Genomic DNA, 21176 nt, shown 5'->3' on the forward strand with positions numbered 1-21176 from the left:
TCAAAACTTGTGAATCCACAATTGCAAAAATTTGCACTTTAGTTCTTTGTTTTCTATGATGTAACTGCATCTTAAGATGTCTAGCTCAGGTTCCACTGCACTCCTATTGTAATTATTACTTTTTATAGGTCATTCTTGAGGGAAGTGGGATTCCACAGAAAAAACAAACTTAATTGTGGATTGCGATCCCAAAACACTAATAAAAATCCCAAAATCCATGTAATAACAACAAACTGAACTTATTCAGACACTTTGGAGCAATGGCCTTGGGTCCAATTTTAACTCTTTAAGTTTGGGTTTTGAATGCATTAAGCTTATTCAGAACTGTTTTTCAGTTGCCGCTGCTCTTTGAATTATCAGATTTTTTTGTAGCAACTGGTTAGTTTCTACATGTCACATGCACAATTTTTGTAAAATTACCTCAGAACGCCAAGATTCAATGGCTTCAGGAAAGGAGGTGATAATACCGGGACGAAGAAACAAGCCCACAGGGACATGGAGTAACACAAGGAAGGCACCTGGTTTTGTACACACATGGACATACAAACACACTGAAGGAGGGTCAGAAAGAGGAACCCAGGGACCATGCGGCCAATTGCAGAGACTTCCACCTTCATCTAAGTGGAGATTAGCTCCTTCAGCACAGACAGGGATTGAAGCTAAGGCTTTTGTAACCACGCCATGAGGGAACTGTACCACCCCTCCAAATGTAACTCCATTATTGGCCAATCTCACTGGAAAAAGTTTCACCTGTGAGTGGCTTCAGAAAGGGCAATTTTAGTAGGGTTGTGCAATCTGGTTGGATGTCTTCCTGGAGGCATTTGCCAACCAGCTTTTTTCACCCATCTCCAATATTTTTACATCTGATAAAAAATGTTCAAAGAAAATTTAAAAAATACACAATTTGCTTTTAGCTCTGTCATGTTTTTCATACCAGGTTGCTCACCCAAAGATTTTTTTAAAAATTTCTGGGGCAATCCTGGAGTGCGGGGCGGGGGGTGGGGTGGTGGGGGTACGGTTGCCAACCCTACTTTGAACAGCAACTGAGGAAAGGAAGAATGGTGCTTGTCTTCTTTGTGGTGAACAAACGCAACAACCCCAAAGCTTTAACATCTGCAGAATAGAGCGATGCATTCTGAAGATGGAGATGGTGCTGAGAATAATTTGTTTTCCCTTTGAGTGGTCATGAATAAAAGATAGAGACACCTCAGTTATTTCTAGACTGTAAGATTTGAAAACAAAATCTGCTATTTGTGACATTAAATAATAACATCAATGATGTGCCATGAATACACCTTTCCAAATCAATGCAGGAGGGTATTTGCATTCCATCTAGATGATATGTTTCCATAGAACTAATAAGGAAACTCACATTTTATACTCAACTAACGTATAGCTTGACAAATCTCAGCTGTTGACAGGAATATGTTCCTACGTTAGAGTGGAGGAGGTGGCGTGGGGACACAGGCCTGATTCAAGGCTTCACTTGACTCCCATTTTTATCATGGAATATCCTAGAACATTGGTCCATTCACAATCATGGGAAAAAGAGGCACCAACATCAGCGTCCTCTCATTATCAGGCACTACAAGCACTGAGGCCATGAGCATCCGCCATCAGCTTCGCTGGGCTGGTCGTGTAGTTCAGATGTCAGATACCAGGCTCCCAAAGCTGGTCTTCCTCTCCCTGCTCAGTCAAGGCAGAGGCACCAGAAGAGAACAGACAAAGCACTTCAAGGATGTGCTGAAAGCCAACATGAAGAAATGCAACATTGACATCAAATCCTGGGAGACCATCACCATGGATCAAATCAGATGGCGGCAGAGTCTACAGGAAGGATCCCAGCCTTCTGAGACCCATCACCGACAAAATGAAGAGGAAAAACAAAAGCAGTGGAAAGAACAAGCTGTGACCTAAACTGATAACACACAGCCAGAAATCCCACATGACAACAAAAATCCTATATGAAAATAACAGCTACCTACTCCTGGAATTCTTTGGTTGAGGGGCCATCTAATGTAGCTTAGAAAATAAAACTAGCCATCTGTTATTTCAGCTTCAATGGGCTCCTTTGTTTGGATCTGTGATGGTTTGTTCTGACAGCTGAGCCCATTATGAATGCTTGGCTGAGTTTCAAGTCTTACGAAGCACTTAGCTCAGCTTGGGGTTGTTTACACAGTTTGACTGACAGTTTTGAGAGTTATTAATGGATTATCTGTCTTTGAATTTGTTCCTAAATAGATATTTGCTTTTACAACGTAATGACTAGTTGAGGAGATTTAAGTTTTTTGCAATGGGTCCTTGAGAGCTTTCTCAATATGAATAGTTATGTGTTTGAGTGACAGTTCTAATAGGTTATTAGAGCTTTAATTATTTCCCTATCAATTTCAAAGGTTTTCTATTGCTATTACATGCCTCCTGGGGTCTGTCCATAATGGATACTATGTGAGTGACTAAGGAGGACGCATGGGGCATGGAGGAGGCATGGGAGTTTGTGGGGGCTGAGTAGGCTGAGGCGTGAAGGTTAGGGGGCTTAATAACGATGTGGACTGCTGGGCCTATGTCCCTGAGAACCAAGGTGTGAATTCACATCAGCTGGCCTTGACATCCACACTTCTCTGCCACAGCCTCCAGTTGCCTCGGGAGGCAGGAGCCCCAAACCCAGCCTGCACACATCTCTAGGCGATAAAAACATGGTGGGCATGGGAGGAGGTGATGGGTTCAGGTCAGCAAAGATGGGAACTGCTCTGACTTGTGTTTCTCAAACCCATGGGCAGAATTTAAAGCTCTCCCCCATGAGGGTGGGGGGGGGGGGCGTGGGAGGGGATCTTTAATTAGGTGGGAGGGTAGGGACCCCACCGCCTTCCTTCCTCCACCCAAACTAAGTCCGTGGTGGGAAGGCTTGTGGACGGCCTCCCACCCTGACGCCAATTGAGGCTCTTAAGTGGGAAATTAAGTGGGCAATTAATGCCTACTTAAGGGCCTCAACCTGCCATCCCTGGTATTTACCCAGTGGTGGGTTGGGGGGGTGGGGGGGGGGGGTCACCATGCAAGGAGCATGATAGGTAAATCTGCATAGGGAAGCTTGCAAGCTGCCAGGTGGGATGGGGGGAAGTCCCTCGTTCAAAACTACTCAGTGCCTGATCGAGGGGCCCAGCATTGGGAAGGGGTTGGGGTTGCTGAGACCAACCCTCTACCCTTGTTGTCCAACCCCTTCCCCAAAAACCCTATCCCACAAACCTCCCTCCCACCATCTCCTGTGGCCTGGGATCCAATGATAATACTAAACCTTGGTAGGGGTTATACAGCCATAGTCTCCACCTCCCCGGTGGTGGAGCCATTCAATAGAGTTGTCAGACTATGATTGACCTCTGATTGGTAGTCATTCAGTTGTAAAAAAACAAAATTCTTTTCAGGAATAAATTGAAAGACAGGTAATCCTTTAATAACCTCTCAAAACTGTCAAACTGTGTAAAAAAAACCCTTCTGAGCCAAGTGCTTCATAAGATTTTGAAACTCAGCTAAGCATTCATAATGGACTCAATCAGAGGCTGACAGCTCTATTGAATGGCTATTTGATTCTAGGGAAGGCCCATCACTGCCCAGTCAATTGTCTGAGTGGCATGTTAGCAGGCCTTCCCTAAAAGAGGCAACATGAAGTTCTCGCCAGCTCTCCAGTTGGTGGGGAGGAGCCCTGTCACCTCCATTAAACACTGCTCCATGTATATAGTAACATAATTTTCAATATTCTTTGACTCATGACCCCAAGAAGCAATTGTGTGCATCATATTTCATAGAACAATTCTTTATAAATGCAAATTATCAGAAGATGGCTCCCTTGTGGCTAGCTTGTGAGATTGTGCAATTCATACTGACCAGTAAAGATCCCAGGTTGAATTCAGAGTCTCTGCTGGTTCACATTACCTCAGCTGAGCCACTTCAATGTCCCTGAGCTAGGAGTGCTCCCCAAAACTTCTTCAAAGAATGCTTTGCGAGCTAAGAAGTCAGACACTTTTAACCTCTGATATGCAATCCCTGGTATGAAAAGTTAGCCTATGACCTTCTGACTCAAAAGTGACAGTGCTGCCAAATGAACTACGGCTAATACATTCAGTTACTTATTGTGCCATTGAGCGGCAAAGTGGGAGGCTGGTGGGGTGTGGAGGGAGGGTGTTTTAACTGGAGTAGCAGCTTAATCGCAGGAAGTGTCATAAAGTGCACTCCTATATCCTTGCACAAGCAGCAGTTGGCACGTCTACTCCGAACATGTCCTGGGGACACAAAGTCGGAATATTTGATCTGCCTGGCATTTAAACACAACAAGGCAATGGTTCAAGCCTTTCCATTCATTCCAACCACAGTGAAATGGCCTGTTGAACTTGCATCACACCCAGCACTCCCTCAGCCGATTAATCAGGACCTACCTAACTGTCTCTGCTTAGGTAGCTGTCTCTGCTTAGATAGCCGTCTCTGCTTAGGTAGCCATCGCTGCTTAGGTAGCTGTCCCTGCTTAGGTAACTGTCCCTGCTTAGGTAACTGTCCCTGCTTAGGTAACTGTCCCTGCTTAGGTAGCTGTCTCTGCTTAGATAAATGTTGCTGATTAGGTAACTGTTGCTGCTTAGGTAACTGTCTCTGCTTAGGTAGCTGTCTCTGCTTAAGTAGCTGTCTCTGCTTAAGTAGCTGTCTCTGCTTAGGTAGCTGTTTGTTCTTACATAGCTGTTCTAGCTTAGCTAGCAGTCTCTGCTCAGGTAACTGTCTCTGCTTAGATAGCTGTCTCTGCTTAGGTAAATGTCCCTGCTTAAAATTTCTCTGCTTAGGTAGCTGTCCCTGCTTAGGTAGTTATCTCTGCTTAGGAAGCTGTCTCTGCTTAGGTTGAATTCTCTGCTTAGGTTGAATTCTCTGCTAAGGTAACTGTCCCTGTTTAGGTAAATGTCACTGTTTGGTAACTGCCTCTGCTTAGGTAACTGTATCTGCTTAGATAGCTGTCCCTGCTTAGGTAACTGTCTCTGCTGAGGTAACTGACCCTGCTTAGGTAGCTGTCTCTGCTTAGATAGCTGTCCCTGCTTAGGTAACTGTATCTGCTTAGGTTGATTTCTCTGCTTAGGTAACTGTCCCTGTTTAGGTAACTGTCACTGCTAAGGTAAGTGTCTCTGCTTAGGTAGCTGTCTCTGCTTAGGTAACTGTCCCTGCTTAGTTAGCTGTCTCTGCTTAGATTGATTTCTCTGCTTAGGTAGCAGTTTGTTCTTACATAGCTGTTCTAGCTTAGCTAGCAGTCTCTGCTCAGGTAACTGTCTCAGCTTAGGTAACTGTCCTTGCTTAGGTAGCTGTCCCTGCTGAGGTAACTGTCTCTGCTTAGGTAACTGTCCTTGCTTAGGTAACTGTCCTTGCTTAGGTAGCAGTCTCTGCTCAGGTAACTGTCTCTGCTTAGGTAGCTGTCTCTGCGTAGGTAGACATCTCTGTTTAGGTAAATGTTCAAGGTTAGGTAACAGTCTCTGACTAGGTAGCTGTCCCTGCTTTGTTAAATGTTCCTGCTTAGGTAGCTGTCTCTGCTGAGGTAGCTGCCGCTGCTCAGGTGACTGTCTGCTTAGGTAACTGCCTCTGCTTAGGTAGCTGTCTGTGCTTAGGTAAATGTCCTTCGTCAGGTAACTGACCCAGCTTACGTGGTTGTCCCTGCTGAGGTAGCAATCCCTGCTTAGATAGCTGTCTCTGCTTATGTACCTTTCCCTGCTTAGATAGCTGTCTCTGCTTATGAACCTTTCCCTGCTTAAAATGTCTCTGCTTAGGAAGCTGTCCCCGCTTAGGTAGCAGTCACAGCTTAGGTAACTGGATCTGCTTGGGTAGCTGTCCCTGCTTAGGTTGCTTTCTCTGCTTTGGTAGCTGCCTTTGCTTAGGTATCTGTCTCTGCTTGTGTAGCTGTCTCTGCTTAGGTAGCTGTCTCTGCTTGGGTAGCTGTCTCTGCTTAGGTAGCTATCGCGGCTTGGGTAGCTGTCTGGGCTTAGGTAACTGTCTCTGTGCAGGTAGCTGTTGCTGCTGGGGTAGCTGTCTCTACTCAGTTAGCTATCCCTGCTTAGGTATCTGCCTCTGCTTGGGTAGCTGTCTCTGCTTGGGTAGCTGTCTCTGCTTGGTAAACTGTCTCTGCTTGGTAAGCTGTCTCTGCTTAGGTAGCTGTCTCTGCTTAGGTAGCTGTCTCTGCTTAGGTAGCTGTCTCTGCTTAGGTAGCTGTCTCTGCTTGGGTAGCTGTCTCTGCTTGGGTAGCTGTCTCTGCTTGGGTAGCTGTCTCTGCTTGGGTAGCTGTCTCTGCTTAGGTAGCTATCGCTGCTTGGGTAGCTGTCTGGGCTTAGGTAAATGTCTCTGCTTAGGTAACTGTCGCTGCTGAGGTTGCTGTCTCTGCTTAGGTATCTGTCTCATCTTATGTACCAGTCGCGGCTTAGGTAACTGTCACTGCTTAGGTTGCTTTCTTTGCTTAGGTAGCTGTCCCTGCTTAGGTAATTGTCTCTGCTTAGGTAACTGTCTCCTCTTAGATAGCCGTCCCCGTTTATGTTAGTGTCTCCACTTAGGTATCTGAAGCAGCTTAGGTAGCTCTCCCTGCTTAGGTAGCTGTCCCTGCTTAGGTAACTGTCTCTGCTTAGGTAGCTGACCCTGCTTAGGTAACTGTCTCTGCTTTGGTAACTGTCTCTGCTTGGGTAACTGTCCCTGCTTAGATAGTTGTCCCTGCTTAGGTAACTGTCTCTACTTAGGTAGCTGCCTCTGCTTAGGTAGCTGCCTCTGCTTAGGTAGCTATCCCTGCTTTGGTAGCTATCCCTGCATTGGTAGCTATCCCTGCATTGGTAGCTATCCCTGCTTAGGTAGCTGTCCCTGCTCTGGTAGCTGTCCCTGCTCAGATAGCTGTCTCTGCTTAGATAGCTGTCTCTGCTTAGGTAGCTGTCTCTGCTCAAGTAACTGCCTCTGCTTATTTAACTGTCTCTGCTTAGGTAAATGTCCCTGCTTATGTAGCTGTCTCAGCTTAGATAGCTGTCAAGCTTAGATAGCGTTCTCTGCTTCGGTATCTGACTCGGCTTAGGTATCAGTCGCGACTTAGGTTACTGTCCCTACTTAGGTAACTGTCTCTGCTTAGGTAGCTGACCCTGCTTAGGTAACTGTCTCTGCTTCGGTAACTGTCTCAGCTTGGGTAACTGTCCCTGCTTAGATATTTGTCCCTGCTTAGGTAACTGTCTCTGCTTAGGTAGCTGCCTCTGCTTAGGTAGCTGCCTCTGCTTAGGTAGCTATCCCTGCTTTGGTAGCTATCCCTGCATTGGTAGCTATCCCTGCATTGGTAGCTATCCCTGCATTGGTAGCTATCCCTGCTTAGGTAGCTGTCCCTGCTCTGGTAGCTGTCCCTGCTCAGATAGCTGTCTCTGCTTAGGTAGCTGTCTCTGCTTAGGTAGCTGTCCCTGCTCAAGTAACTGCCTCTGCTTATTTAACTGTCTCTGCTTAGGTAAATGTCCCTGCTTATGTAGCTGTCTCAGCTTAGATAGCTGTCAAGCTTAGATAGCATTCTCTGCTTCGGTATCTGACTCGGCTTAGGTATCAGTCGCGACTTAGGTTACTGTCACTGCTTAGGTAACTGTCTCTGCGTAAGTTGCTTTCTCTGCTTAGGTAGCTGTCCCTGCTTAGGTAATTGTCTCTGCTTAGGTAACTGTCTCTGCTTAGGTAACTGTCTCTGCTTAGGGTGCTTTCTCCGCTTAAGTAACTGTCTCTGCTAAGATAGCTGTCTCTGCTGAGGTAGCTGTCCCTGTTTAGGTATCTGTCCTTGCTTAGGTAGCTGTCTCTGCTTAGGTATCTGTCTCTGCTTAGATATCTGTCTCTGCTTAGGAGCTATCTGAACTTGGGTAGCTGTCTCTGCTTAGGTAGCTGTCTCTCCTTGGGTAGCTGTCTCTCCTTGGGTAGCTGTCTCTGCTCAGGTAGCTGTCTCTCCTTGGGTAGCTGTCTCTGCTCAGGTAGCTATCTCTGCTTAGGAGCTATCTGAACTTGGGTAGCTGACTGTGCTGGGGTGTCTGTCTCTGCTAAGGTAACTGTCTCTGCATGGGTAGCTGTCTCTGCATGGGTAGCTGTCTCTGCATGGGTAGCTGTCTCTGCTTGGGTAGCTGTCTCTGCTTAGGTAGCTGTCTCTGCTTGGGTAGCTGTTTCTGCCGAGGTTGCTGTCTCTGCTTAGGTATCTGTCTCATCTTATGAACCTGTCGCGGCTTAGGTAACTGTCTCTGCTTAGGTAGTTGTCTCAGCATATGTACCTGTCCCTTCTTAGATAACAGTCCCTGCTTATGTAACTGTCTCTGCTTAATTGTTTTCTCTGCTTAGGTAACTGTCCCTGCTTAAGTAACTGGCCCTGCTTAGGTAACAGTCCCTGCTTAGGTAACAGTCCCTGCTTAGGAAGCTGCCTCTGCTTGGGTAGCTGCCTCTGCTTGGGTAGCTGTCTCTGCTTAAGTAACTGTCTCTGTTGAGGGAGGTGTCCCTGTTTAGGTAGTTGTCCTTGCTTAGGTAGCTGTCTCAGCTTAGGTATCGGTCTCTGCTTAGGTAGCTGTCTGAACTTGGGTAGCTGTCTCTACTTAGGTATCTGTCTCTGCTTGGGTAGCTGTCTCTGCTTGGGTAGCTGTCCTTGCTTAGGTAGTTGTCACCGCTTAGGCAACTGTCTCTGCTTAGGTAGCTATCTCTGCTGAGGTAGGTGTCCCTGTTTAGGTAGCTGTCCTTGCTTAGGTAGCTGTCTCTGCTTAGGTAGCTGTCTCTGCTTGGGTAGCTGTCTCTGCTTGGGTAGCTGTCTCTGCTTGGGTAGCTGTCTCTGCTTGGGTAGCTGCCTCTGCTTGGGTAGCAGCCTCTGCTTGGGTAGTTGTCTCTGCCTAGGTTGCTGTCCCTGCTTAGGTATCTGTCTCATCTTATCTATCTGTCGCGGCTTAGGTAACTGTTGCTGATAAGGGAGCTGTCTCTGCTTAGTTGCTTTCTCTGCTTAGGTAACTGTCCCTGCTTAAGTAACTGGCCCTGCTTAGGTAACAGTCCCTGCTTAGGTAACAGTCCCTGCTTAGGAAGCTGCCTCTCCTTGGGTAGCTGCCTCTGCTTAAGTAACTGTCTCTGCTTAAGTAACTGTATCGGCTGAGGTAGCTGTCTCTGCTGAGGGAGGTGTCCCTGTTTAGGTAGTTGTCCTTGCTTAGGTAGCTGTCTCAGCTTAGGTATCGGTCTCTGCTTAGGTAGCTGTCTGAATTTGGGTAGCTGACTCTACTTAGGTATCTGTCTCTGCTTAGGTAGCCTTCTCTGCTTGGGTAGCTGTCTCTGCTTGGGTAGCTGTCTCTGCTTGGGTAGCTGTCTCTGCTTGGGTAGCTGTCTCTGCTTGGGTAGTTGTCTCTGCCTAGGTTGCTGTCTCTGCTTAGGTATCTGTCTCATCTTATCTATCTGTCGCGGCTTAGGTAACTGTCGCTGATAAGGGAGCTGTCTCTGCTTAGTTGCTTTCTCTGCTTAGGTAACTGTCCCTGCTTAAGTAACTGGCCCTGCTTAGGTAACAGTCCCTGCTTAGGTAACAGTCCCTGCTTAGGAAGCTGCCTCTCCTTGGGTAGCTGCCTCTGCTTAAGTAACTGGCTCTGCTTAAGTAACTGTATCGGCTGAGGTAGCTGTCTCTGCTGGGGGAGGTGTCCCTGTTTAGGTAGTTGTCCTTGCTTAGGTAGCTGTCTCAGCTTAGGTATCGGTCTCTGCTTAGGTAGCTGTCTGAACTTGGGTAGCTGACTCTACTTAGGTATCTGTCTCTGCTTAGGTAGCCTTCTCTGCTTGGGTAGCTGTCTCTGCTTGGGTAGCTGTCTCTGCTTGGGCAGCTGTCCTTGCTTAGGTAGTTGTCACCGCTTAGGCAACTGTCTCTGCTTAGGTAGCTGTCTCTGCTGAGGTAGGTGTCCCTGTTTAGGTAGCTGTCCTTGCTTAGGTAGCTGTCTCTGCTTAGGTAGCTGTCTCAACTTGGGTAGCTGTCTCTGCTTGGGTAGCTGTCTCTGCTTGGGTAGCTGTCTCTGCTTGGGTAGTTGTCTCTGCCTAGGTTGCTGTCTCTGCTTAGGTATCTGTCTCATCTTATCTATCTGTCGCGGCTTAGGTAACTGTCGCTGATAAGGGAGCTGTCTCTGCTTAGTTGCTTTCTCTGCTTAGGTAACTGTCCCTGCTTAGGTAACTGTCACTGCTTAGGTAGCTGTCTCTGCTTAGGTAAATGTCCTTCGTCAGGTAACTGACCCTGCTTAGGTGGTTGTCCCTGCTTAGGGCACTATCCCTGCTTTGATAACTGTCTCTGCTTATGTACCTGTCCCTGCTTAAAATGTCTCTGCTTGGGAAGCTGTCCCCGCTTAGGTAACTGTCTCTGCTTGAGTAACTGTCCTTGCTTAGGTAACTGTCGCTGCATAGGCAACTATCCCTGCTGAGGTAACTTTAACTGTTTAGGTAGCTGTCCCTGCATAGATAGCTGTCCTTGCTTAGGTATCTGTCTCTGCTTGGGTAACAGTTCCTGCTTAGGTAGATGTATATCCTTAGGTAACTGCTTCAGCTTAGGTAGCTGACCCTGTGCAAGCAGCTGTCCCTGCTTAGGTAGCTGTCTCAGCTTGGGTAGCTGTCTCAGCTTGGGTAGCTGTCTCTGCTTGGGTAGCTGTCTCTGCTTGGGTAGCTGTCTCCGCTTGGGTAGCTGTCTCCGCTTGGGTAGCTGTCTCTGCCGAGGCTGCGGTCTCTGCTTAGGTATCTGTCTCATCTTATGTACCAGTCTCAGCTTAGGTTAACTGTCACTGCTTACGTAACTGTCTCTGCCTAGGTAACTGTCTCTGCTGAGGTAGGTGTCCCTGCTTAGGTAGCTGTCCTTGCTTAGGTAGCTGTCTCTGCTTAGGTAGCTGTCTCAACTTGGGTAGCTGTCTCAAGTTGGGTAGCTGTCTCAAGTTGGGTAGCTGTCTCTGCTTAGGTAGCTGTCCCTGCTTAGGTAGCTGTCTCTGTAAAGGTAACTGTCCCTGCTGAGGTAACTTTAACTGCTTAGGTAGCTGTCCCTGCTTAGATAGCTGACCCTGCTTAGGTAAATTTCCCTACTTAGATAGCTGTCCCGGGTTTATGTTAGTGTCTCCACTTAGGTAGCTGAAGCAGCTTAGGTAACTGTCCCTGCTTAGGTAGCTGACCCTGCTTAGGTAACTCTGCTTTGGTAACTCACTGCTTGGGGAACTGTCCCTGCTTAGATAGTTGTCCCTGCTTAGGTAACTGTCTCTGCTTAGGTAACTGTCTCTGCTTAGGTAACTGCCTCTGCTTAGGTAACTGCCTCTGCTTAGGTAACTGCCTCTGCTTAGGTAGCTATCCCTGCTTTGGTAGCGATCCCTGCTTTGGTAGCTATCCCTGCTTAGGTAGCTATCCCTGCTTTGGTAGCTATCCCTGCTTTGGTAGCTGTCTCTGCTTAGGTAGCTGTCTCTGCTTAGGTAGCTGTCTCTGCTTAGGTAAATTGTCGGTGCTTCGGTAGCTGTCTTTGCTCAGGTAGCTGTCCATGCTCAAGTAACTGCCTCTGCTTATTTAACTGTCTCTGCTTAGGTAACTGTCCCTGCTTATGTAGCTGTCTCAGCTTTGGTATCTGTTTCTGATTAGGTAGCTTTTCAAGCTTAGGTAACTGTCTCTGCACAGGTAGCTGTTGCTGCTGGGGTAGCTGTCTCTACTGAGTTAGCTATCCATGCTTAGGTATCTGCCTCTGCTTGGGTAGCTGCCTCTGCTTGGGTGGCTGTCTCTGCTTGGGTAGCTGTCTCTGCTTGGGTAGCTGTCTCTGCTTGGGTAGCTGTCACAACTTAGGTAGCTGTCACAACTTAGGTAACTGTCTCTGCTTGAGTAACTGTCCCTGCTTAGGTAACTGTCCCTGCTTAGGTTGCTTTCTCTGCTTAGGTAGCTGTCCCTGCTTAGGTAGCTGTCTCTGCTTGAGTAACTGTCCCGGCTTAGGTAACTGTCCCTGCTTAGGTTGCTTTCTCTGCTTAGGTAACTGTTCCTGCTGAAATAACTTTAACTGCTTTGGTAGCTGTCCCTGCTTAGATAGCTGTCCTTGATTAGATATCTGTCGCTGCTTAGTTAACATTCTCTGCTTAGGTAGATGTCCATCCTTAGGTAACTGTATCAGCTTAGGTAGTTGAACATTGTGCAAGCAGTTGTCCCTGCTTAGGTAGCTGTCCCTTCTTAGGTAAATGTCCCTGCTTAGACAGTTGTTCCCGTTTAGGCTAGTGTCTCCACTTATTTAGCTGAAGCAGCTTAGGTAGCTGTCCCTGCTTAGGTAACTGTCCCTGCTTAGGTAACTGTCCCTGCTTAGGTAACTGTCTGCTTAGGTAACTGTGTCTGCTTAGGTCGCTGCCTCTGCTTAGGTCGCTGCCTCTGCTTAGGTTGCTTTCTCTGCTTAGGTAGCTGTCCCTGCAGAGGGAACTAACCTTGATGAGATAACTTTAACTGCTTAAGTAGCTGTTCCTGCTGGGGTAGCTGTCCCTGCTTAGGTAGCTGTCTCTGCAGAGGTAACTGTCCCTGCTGAGGTAACTTCATCGGCTTAGGTAGCTGTCTCTACTTAGGTAGCTGTCACTGCTTGGGTAGCTGTCACTGCTTGGGTAGCTGTCTCTGCTTGGGTAGTTGTCTCTGCTTGGGTAGCTGTCCCTGCTTAGGTAACTGCCTCTGCTTAGGTAGCTATCCCTGCTTTGGTAGCGATCCCTGCTTCGGTAGCTATCCCTGCTTAGGTAGCTATCCCTGCTTTGGTAGCGATCCCTGCTTCGGTAGCTATCCCTGCTTCGGTAGCTATCCCTGCTTAGGTAGCTATCCCTGCTTTGGTAGCTATCCCTGCTTTGGTAGCTGTCTCTGCTTAGGTAGCTGTCTCTGCTTAGGTAGCTGTCTCTGCTTAGGTAAATTGTCGGTGCTTCGGTAGCTGTCTTTGCTCAGGTAGCTGTCCATGCTCAAGTAACTGCCTCTGCTTATTTAACTGTCTCTGCTTAGGTAACTGTCCCTGCTTATGTAGCTGTCTCAGCTTTGGTATCTGTTTCTGATTAGGTAGCTTTTCAAGCTTAGGTAACTGTCTCTGCACAGGTAGCTGTTGCTGCTGGGGTAGCTGTCTCTACTGAGTTAGCTATCCATGCTTAGGTATCTGCCTCTGCTTGGGTAGCTGCCTCTGCTTGGGTAGCTGTCTCTGCTTGGGTAGCTGTCTCTGCTTGGGTAGCTGTCACAACTTAGGTAGCTGTCACAACTTAGGTAGCTGTCCCTGCTTAGGTAACTGTCTCTGCTTGAGTAACTGTCCCGGCTTAGGTAACTGTCCCTGCTTAGGTTGCTTTCTCTGCTTAGGTAACTGTTCCTGCTGAAATAACTTTAACTGCTTTGGTAGCTGTCCCTGCTTAGATAGCTGTCCTTGATTAGATATCTGTCGCTGCTTAGTTAACATTCTCTGCTTAGGTAGATGTCCATCCTTAGGTAACTGTATCAGCTTAGGTAGCTGAACATTGTGCAAGCAGTTGTCCCTGCTTAGGTAGCTGTCCCTTCTTAGGTAAATGTCCCTGCTTAGACAGTTGTTCCCATTTAGGCTAGTGTCTCCACTTATTTAGCTGAAGCAGCTTAGGTAGCTGTCCCTGCTTAGGTAACTGTCCCTGCTTAGGTAACTGTCCCTGCTTAGGTAACTGTCCCTGCTTAGGTCGCTGCCTCTGCTTAGGTCGCTGCCTCTGCTTAGGTCGCTTTCTCTGCTTAGGTAGCTGTCCCTGCAGAGGGAACTAACCTTGATGAGATAACTTTAACTGCTTAAGTAGCTGTTCCTGCTGGGGTAGCTGTCCCTGCTTAGGTAGCTGTCTCTGCAGAGGTAACTGTCCCTGCTGAGGTAACTTCATCGGCTTAGGTAGTTGTTGCTGATGGGGTAGCAGTCTCTACTTAGGTAGATGTCTCTACTTAGGTAGCTGTCACTGCTTGGGTAGCTGTCACTGCTTGGGTAGCCGTCTCTGCTTGGGTAGTTGTCTCTGCTTGGGTAGCTGTCCCTGCTTAGGTAGCTGTCCCTGCTTAGGTAGCGGTCTCTGCTTAGGTAGCTATCCCTACTTAGATTGCTATCTCTGCTTAGCTTGCTGTCCCTGCTTAGGGACCTGTCTCTGCTTAGGAAACTGTCGCTGCCTAGGTAGCTATCCCTGCTTAAATTGCTGTCTCTGCTTAGGTAGCTGTCTCTGCTTAGGTAACTTGTCGGTACTGAGGTAGCTGTCTTTGCTCAGGTAGCCATCCCTGCTCAAGTAACTGCCTCTGCTTATTTAACTGTCTCTGCTGAGGTAACTGTCCCTGCTTACGTAGCTGTCTCAGCTTAGATAGCTGTCAAGCTTCGATAGCTTTCTCTGCTTTGGTATCTGTCTCGGGCTTAGGTAACTGTCTCTGCTTAGATAACTGCCTCTGGTAAGCTCGCTGTCCCTCCTTAGGTATCTGTTTCTGATTAGGTAGCTGTAGCTTAGGTAACTGTCTGTGCACAGGTAGCTGTTGCTGCTGGGGTAGCTGTCTCTACTTAGTTAGCTATTCCTGTATAGGTATCTGTCTCTGCTTGGGTAGCTGTCTCTGCTCAGGTAACTGTCCTGCTTAAGTAGCTGACTCTGCTTGGATAGCTGTCTCTGCTTGGGTAGCTGTCTCTGCTTGGGTAGCTGTCTCTGCTTGGGTATCTGTCTCTGCTTAGGTAGCTATCTCTGCTTAGGTTGCTTTCTCTGCTAAGGTAACTGTCCCTTCTTAGGTAACTGTCTCCGCCTAGGTTGCTTTCTCTGCTTAGGTAACTATCTCTGCTTAGGCAGCTGTCTCTACTGAGGTAGCTGTCTCTGCTTAGGTAGCTGTCTCTGCTTAGGTAGCTGTCTCTGCTTGGGTAGCATTCTCTGCTTAGGTAGCTGTCTCAACTTGGGTATTAGTCTCTGCTTAGGTATCTGTCTCTGCTTGGGTAGCTGTCTCTGCTTGGGTTGTTGTCTCTGCTTGTGTAGCTGTCTTTGCTCGGGTAGCTGTCTCTGCTTGGGTAGCTGTCTCTGCCGAGGTTGCTGTCTCTGCTTAGGTATCTGTCTCATCTTATGTACCAGTCGCGGCTTAGGTCACTGTCACTGCTTAGGTACCAGTCACTGCTTAGGTAACAGTCTGTGCTTCGGTAGCTGTCTCTGCTTGGGTCGCTGTGTCTGCTTGGGTCGCTGTCTCTGCTTGGGTAGTTGCCTCTGCCGAGGTTGCTGTCTCTGCTTCGGTATCTGTTGCACTTAGTTAACTGTCTCTGATTAGGGAGCAGTCTCTGCTGAGGTAGTAGTCTCAGCTTTTGTACCTGTCCCTTCCTAGATAACAGTCCCTGCTTAGGTAACTGTCTCTCCTTAGTTGCTTTCTCTGCTTAGGTAACTGTCACTGCTTAGGTAACTGTCCCTGCTTAGGTATCTGTCTCTGTTTCTGTAGCTGTCTCTGCCTAGTTAACTGCCTCTGCTTAGGTAGCTGTCTCTGCTTAGGTAAATGTCCTTCGTCAGGTATCTGACCCTGCTTAGGTGGTTGTCCCTGCTTAGATAGCTGTCTCTGCTTATGTACCTGTCCCTCCTTAAAATGACTCTGCTTAGTTGCTTTCTCTTCTTAGGTAACTGTCCCTGTTTAGGTAACTGTCTCTGCTTAAGTAACTGTCCCTGCTCAAGTAGCTGTCTCTGCTTGGGTTGCTGTCTCTGCTTGGGTTGCTGTCTCTGCTTGGGTTGCTGTCTCTGCTTAGGTAAATGTCCTTCGTCATTTAACTGACCCTGCTTAGGTGGTTGTCCCTGCTTAGGTAGCTATATCTGGTTAGATAGCTGTCTCTGCTTAAGCTGTCCCTGCTTAAAATGTCCCTGCTTAGGAAGCAGTCCCCACTTGGATAGCTGTCACAGCTTAGGTAGCTGTCCCTGCTTAGTTAACTGTCTCTGCTTGGGTAACTGTCCCTGCTTAGGTAACTGTCTCTGCTTAGGTAACTGTCTCTGCTTAGGAAGCTGTCTTTGCATAGGTAACTGTCCCTACTGAGCTAACTTTAACTGCTTTGGTAGCTGTCCCAACTTAGATAGCTGTCCTTGTTTAGATATCCATCTCTGCTTAGTTAACAGTCTCTGCTTAGGTAGATGTCCATCGTTAGGTAACTGTATCAGCTTGGTAGCTGAACCTGCGCAAGCAATTGTCCTTGATTAGGTAGCTGTCCCTTCTTAGGTAAATGTTCCTGCTTAGACAGCTGTTCCCGTTTAGGGTAGTGTCTCCACTTAGGTAGATGAAGCAGCTTAGGTAGCTGTCACTGCTTAGGTAGCTGTCCGTGCTTAGGTAGCTGTCCGTGCTTAGGTAGATGTCCCTGCTTAGGTAGATGTCCCTGCTTAAGTAGATGTCTCTGCTTGGGTAACTGTCTCTGCTTGGGTAACTGTCTCTGCTTGGGTAACTGTCCCTGCTTAGATAGGTGTCCCAGCTTAGATAGCTGTCCCTGCTTAGGTCGCTGCCTCTGCTTAGGTCGCTGCCTCTGCTTAGGTATCTGTCCCTGCTTAGTTAGTTATCTCTGCAGAGGGAACTATCCTTGATGAGCTAACTTTAACTGCTTAAGTAGCTGTTGCTGCTGGGGTAGCTGTCTCTACTTAGGTAGCTGTCACTGCTTAGGTAGAAGTCTCTGCTTGGGTAGCTGTCTCTAAATAGGTATCTGTCCCTGCTTAGGTAGCTGTCTCTGCAGAGGTAGCTGTCTCTACTTAGGTAACTGTCCATCGTTAGGTATCTGACTCTGCCTAGGTGGTTGTCCCTACTTAGGTAGCTCTCCCAGCTTAGATAGCTCTCTCTGCTTATGTACCTGACCCTGCTTAAAATGTCTCTGCTTAGGAAGCTGTCCCCGCTTAGGTAGCTGTCCCTGCTTAGGTAGCTATCTCTGCAGAGGTAACTGTCCCTGCTGAGTTAACTTTATCTGCTTAAGTAGCTGTTGCTGCTGGGATAGCTGTACCTACTTAGGCAGCTGTCTCTACTTAGGTAGCTGTCACTGCTTAGGTAGCTGTCTCTGCTTAGTTAGCTGTCCCTGCTTAGGTAACTGTCTCTGCTTAGGTAACTGTCGCTGCCTAGGTAGCTGTCTTAACTTGGGTAGCTATCCCTGCTTAGATTGCTGTCTCTGCATAGGTAGCTGTCTCTGCTTAGGTAACTTGTCGGTGCTTCGGTAGCTGTCTTTGCTCAGATAGCTGTCCCTGCTCAAGTAACTGCCCCTGCTTATTTAACTGTCTCTGCTTAGGTAACTGTCCCTGCTTATGTAGCTGTTGCAGCTTAGATAGCTGTCAAGCTTAGACAGCTTTCTCTGCTTTGGTATCTTTCTCGGCTTAGTTAACTGTCTCTGCTTAGGTAACTGCCTCTGCTTAGTTCGCTGTCCCTCCTTAGGTATCTGTTTCTGTTTAGGTAGCTGTTCAAGCTTAGGTAACTGTCTGTGCACAGGTAGCTGTTGCTGCTGGGTAGCTGTCTCTACTTAGTTAGCTATTCCTGCTTAGGTATCTGTCTCTGCTTGGGTAGCTGCCTCTGCTTGGGTAGCTGCCTCTGCTTGGGTAGCTGCCTCTGCTTGGGTAGCTGCCTCTGCTTGGGTAGCTGCCTCTGCTTAGGTAGCTGTCTCTGCTTAGGTAGCTGTCTCTGCTTGGGTAGCTGTCTCTGCTTGGGTAGCTGTCTCTGCTTGGGTAGCTCTCTCTGCCGAGGTTGCTGTCGCTGCTTAGGTATCTGTCTCATCTTATGTACCAGACGCGGCTTAGGTAACTGTCACTGCTTAGGTAACTGTCTCTGCATAGGTTGCTTTCTCTGCTTAGGTAGCCGTCTCTGCTGAGGTAACTGTTTCTGCTGAGGTAGCTGTCTCTGCTTAAGTAACTGTCTCTGCTTATGTAGCTGTCTCTGCTGAGGTAGCTGTCTCTGCTGAGGTAGCTGTCTCTGCTGAGGTAGGTGTCCATGTTTAGGTAGCTGTCTCTGCTTAGGTAGCTGTCTCTGCTTAGGTAGCTGTCTTAACTTGGGTAGCTGTCTCTGCTTAGGTAGCTGTCTCTGCTTAGGTAGCTGTCTCTGCTTGGGTATCTGTCTCTGCTCAGGTAGCTGTCTCCGCTCGGGTAGCTGTCTCCGCTCGGGTAGCTGTCTCTGCTTGGGTATCTGTCTCTGCTTAGGTAACTGTTTCTGCTTAGGTAGCTGTCTCTGCTTGGGTATCTGTCTCTGCTTAGGTAGCTGCCTCTGCTTGGGTATCTGTCTCTGCTCAGGTAGCTGTCTCCGCTCGGGTAGCTGTCTCCGCTCGGGTAGCTGTCTCTGCTTAGGTAGCTGTCTCTGCTTAGGTAGCTGTCTCTGCTTGGGTAGCTGTCTCTGCTTAGGTAGCTGTCTCTGCTTGGGTAGCTGTCTCTGCCGAGGCTGTTGTCTCTGCTTAGGTATCTGTTCCATCTTATGTACCAGTCGCGGCTTAGGTCACTGTCACTGCTGAGGCAACTGTCTCTGCTTAGGCAACTGTCTCTGCTTAGGTAGCTGTCTCAACTTGGCTAGCTGTCTCTGCTTAGGTACCTGTGCCTGCTTAGGTAACTGTCTCTGCTTAGGTTGCTTTCTCTGCTTAGTAGCTATCCCTGCTTAGGTAAGTGTCCCTGCTTAGATAGCTGTCCCCTTTTAGGTTAGTGTCTCCTCCTAGGTAGCTGAAGCTGTTTAGGTAGCTATCCCTGCTTAGGTAGATGTCGCTGCATAAGTAACTGTCCCTGATTAGGTAACTGTCTCTGCTTAGGTTGCTTTCTCTGCTTAGTAGCTATCCCTGCTTAGGTAAATGTCCCTGCTTAGATAGCTGTCCCCTTTTAGGTTAGTGTCTCCTCCTAGGTAGCTGAAGCTGTTTAGGTAGCTATCCCTGCTTAGGTAGATGTCGCTGCATAAGTAACTGTCCCTGATTAGGTAACTGTCTCTGCAGGTAGCTGACCCTGCTTATTTAACTGTCTCTGCTTCGGTAACTGTCTCTGCTTAGATAGTTGTCCCTTCATAGGTAACTGTCTCTGCTTAGGTAGCTGCGTCTGCTTAAGTTGCTTTCTCTGCTTAGGTAGCTGTCCCTGCTTAGGTAGCTATCTCTGCAGAGGTAACTGTCCCTGCTGAGTTAACTTTATCTGCTTAAGTAGCTGTTGCTGCTTGGGTAGCTGTCTCTGCTTAGGTAGCTGTCCCTGCTTAGGTAGCTGTCTCTGCAGAGGTAACTGTCCCTGCTGAAGTAATTTATCTGCTTCTGTAGCTGTTGCTGCTGGGATAGCTGTACCTACTTAGGTAGCTGTCTCTACTTATGTAGCTGTCCCTGGTTAGGTAACTGTCTCTGCTTAGGAAACTGTCACTGCCTAGGTAGCTATCCCTGCTTAGATTGCTGTCTCTGCATAGGTAGCTGTGTCTGCATAGGTAACTTGTCGGTGCTTCGGTAGCTGTCCCTGCTCAAGTAACTGCCTCTGCTTATTTAACTGTCTCTGCTTAGGTAACTGTCCCTGCTTATGTAGCTGTCACAACTTAGATAGCTGTCAAGCTTAGAGAGATTTCTCTGCTTTCGTATCTTTCTCGGATTAGTTAACTGTCTTTGCTTAGGTAACTGACTCTGCTTAGCTCGCTGTCCCTCCTTAGGTATCTGTTTCTGTTTAGGTAGCTGTTCAATTTTAGTTAACTGTCTCTGCACAGGTAGCTGTTGCTGCTGGGTAGCTGTCTCTACTTAGTTAGCTATCTCTGCTTAGGTATCTGCCTCTGCTTGGGTAGCTGCCTCTGCTTGGGTAGCTGCCTCTGCTTGGGTAGCAGCCTCTGCTTGGGTAGTTGCCTCTGCTTGGGTAGCTGTCTCTGCTTGGGTAGCTGTCTCTGCTTGGGTAGCTGTCTCTGCTTGGGTAGCTGTCTCTGCCAAGGTTGCTGTCTCTGCTTAGGTATCTGTCTCATCTTATGTACCAGACGCGGCTTAGGTAACTGTCACTGCTTAGGTAAATGTCTCTGCATAGGTTGCTTTCTCTGCTTAAATTGATGTCTCTGCTGAGGTAGCTGTCTCTGCTGAGGTAGCTGTCTCTGCTGAGGTAGGTGTCCATGTTTAGGTTGCTGTCTCTGCTCGGGTAGCTGTCTCTGCTCGGGTAGCTGTCTCTGCTTAGGTAGCTGTCTCTGCTTAGGTAGCTGTCTCTGCTTGGGTTGCTGTCTGTGCTCGGGTAGCTGTCTCTGCTCGGGTAGCTGTCTCTGCTTGGGTAGCTGCCTCTGCTCGGGTAGCTGTCTCTGCTCGGGTAGCTGTCTCTGCTCGGGTAGCTGTCTCTGCTTAGGTAGCTGTTTCTGCTATGGTAGCTGTCTCTGCTTGGGTAGCTGTCTCTGCTTGGGTAGCTGTATCTGCTTGGGTAGCTGTCTCTGCTCGGGTAGCTGTCTCTGCTCGGGTAGCTGTCTCTGCTTAAGTAGCTGTTTCTGCTATGGTAGCTGTCTCTGCTTGGGAGCTGTCTCTGCTTGGGTAGCTGTATCTGCTTAGGTAGCTGTCTCTGCTTGGGTAGCTGTCTATGCCGAGGTTGTTGTCTCTGCTTAGGTATCTGTCCCATCTTATGTACCAGTCGCTGCTTAGGTAACTGTCTCTGCTTAGGTAACTGTCTCTGCTTAGGTAACTGTCTCTGCTTAGGCAACTGTCTCTGCTGAGTTTGGTGCACCTGTTTAAGTAGCTGTCCTTGCTTAGGTAACCGTCTCTGCTTAGGTAACTGTCTCTGCTTAGGTAACTGTCTCTGCTATGGTAACTGCCACTGCATAGGTAGCTGTTTCTGCTGAGGTAGCTGTCCCTGCTTAGGTAAATGTCCTTCGTCAAATAACTGACCCTGCTTAGGTCGTGGCCCCTGCTTAGGTAGCTATCCCTGCTTAGATGGATGTCTCTTCTTATGTACCTGTTCCTACTTAAAATGTCCCTGCTTAGGAAGCTGTCCCACCTTAGGGATCTGTTTCTGCTTAGGTAGCTGTTCAAGCTGGGGTAACTGTCTCTGCACTGGTAGCTGTTGCTGCTGGGCTAGCTATCTCTACTTAGGTAGCTGTCACTGCTTAGGTAGCTGTCTCTGCAGAGGTAACTGTCGCTGCTGAGGTAACTGTCGCTGCTGAGGTAACTTTATCCGCTTAGGTAGCTGTTGCTGCTGTGGTAGCTTTCTCTACATAGGTAGCTGTCTGTACTTAGGTAGTTGTCACTGCTTAGGTAGCTGTCACTGCTTAGGTAGCTGTCTCTGCTTAGGTAGCTATCCCTACTTAGATTGCTGTCT

The 21176-nt window shown here is 48.1% G+C and overlaps 2 protein-coding genes across 2 annotated transcripts in view; both read right to left on the reverse strand.

The window, feature by feature from the left end:
* cacna1g (calcium channel, voltage-dependent, T type, alpha 1G subunit) overlaps window positions 1–21176 on the reverse strand; it is a 727897-nt gene that overhangs the window by 645526 nt on the left and 61195 nt on the right. The gene's annotated exons all lie outside the window — the stretch shown is intronic.
* LOC121293647 (putative uncharacterized protein DDB_G0294196) lies at window positions 11807–19994 on the reverse strand. Its single transcript, XM_041216814.1, has 4 exons — window positions 19861–19994; window positions 16093–16384; window positions 15042–15226; window positions 11807–12188 (listed from the first exon to the last, which is right to left on the reverse strand). The coding sequence occupies exons 1-4, from the start codon at window positions 19992–19994 to the stop codon at window positions 11807–11809; spliced, it is 993 nt and encodes a 330-aa protein (XP_041072748.1).

Source organism: Carcharodon carcharias, chromosome 22, assembly GCF_017639515.1.
Source record: "Carcharodon carcharias isolate sCarCar2 chromosome 22, sCarCar2.pri, whole genome shotgun sequence".
In the NCBI taxonomy this organism is placed as follows: domain Eukaryota; kingdom Metazoa; phylum Chordata; class Chondrichthyes; order Lamniformes; family Lamnidae; genus Carcharodon; species Carcharodon carcharias.

Excerpts from the sequence above, each read along its gene's own strand:
- LOC121293647 (XM_041216814.1), bottom strand. The coding sequence starts at position 19,994 with ATGGACACCTACCTCAGCAGAGACAGCTACCTCAGCAGAGACAGCTAC. Across the intron at positions 15,227-16,092 it reads TCAGCTACCAAGCTGATACA|AGACAGTTAACTAAGTGCAA; the intron begins GTTACCTAACGA and ends CTCCCTAATCAG. Across the intron at positions 12,189-15,041 it reads AGTGACCTAAGCCGCGACTG|GGACATTTACCTAAGAAGGG; the intron begins GTACATAAGATG and ends CTGTCTAAGCAG.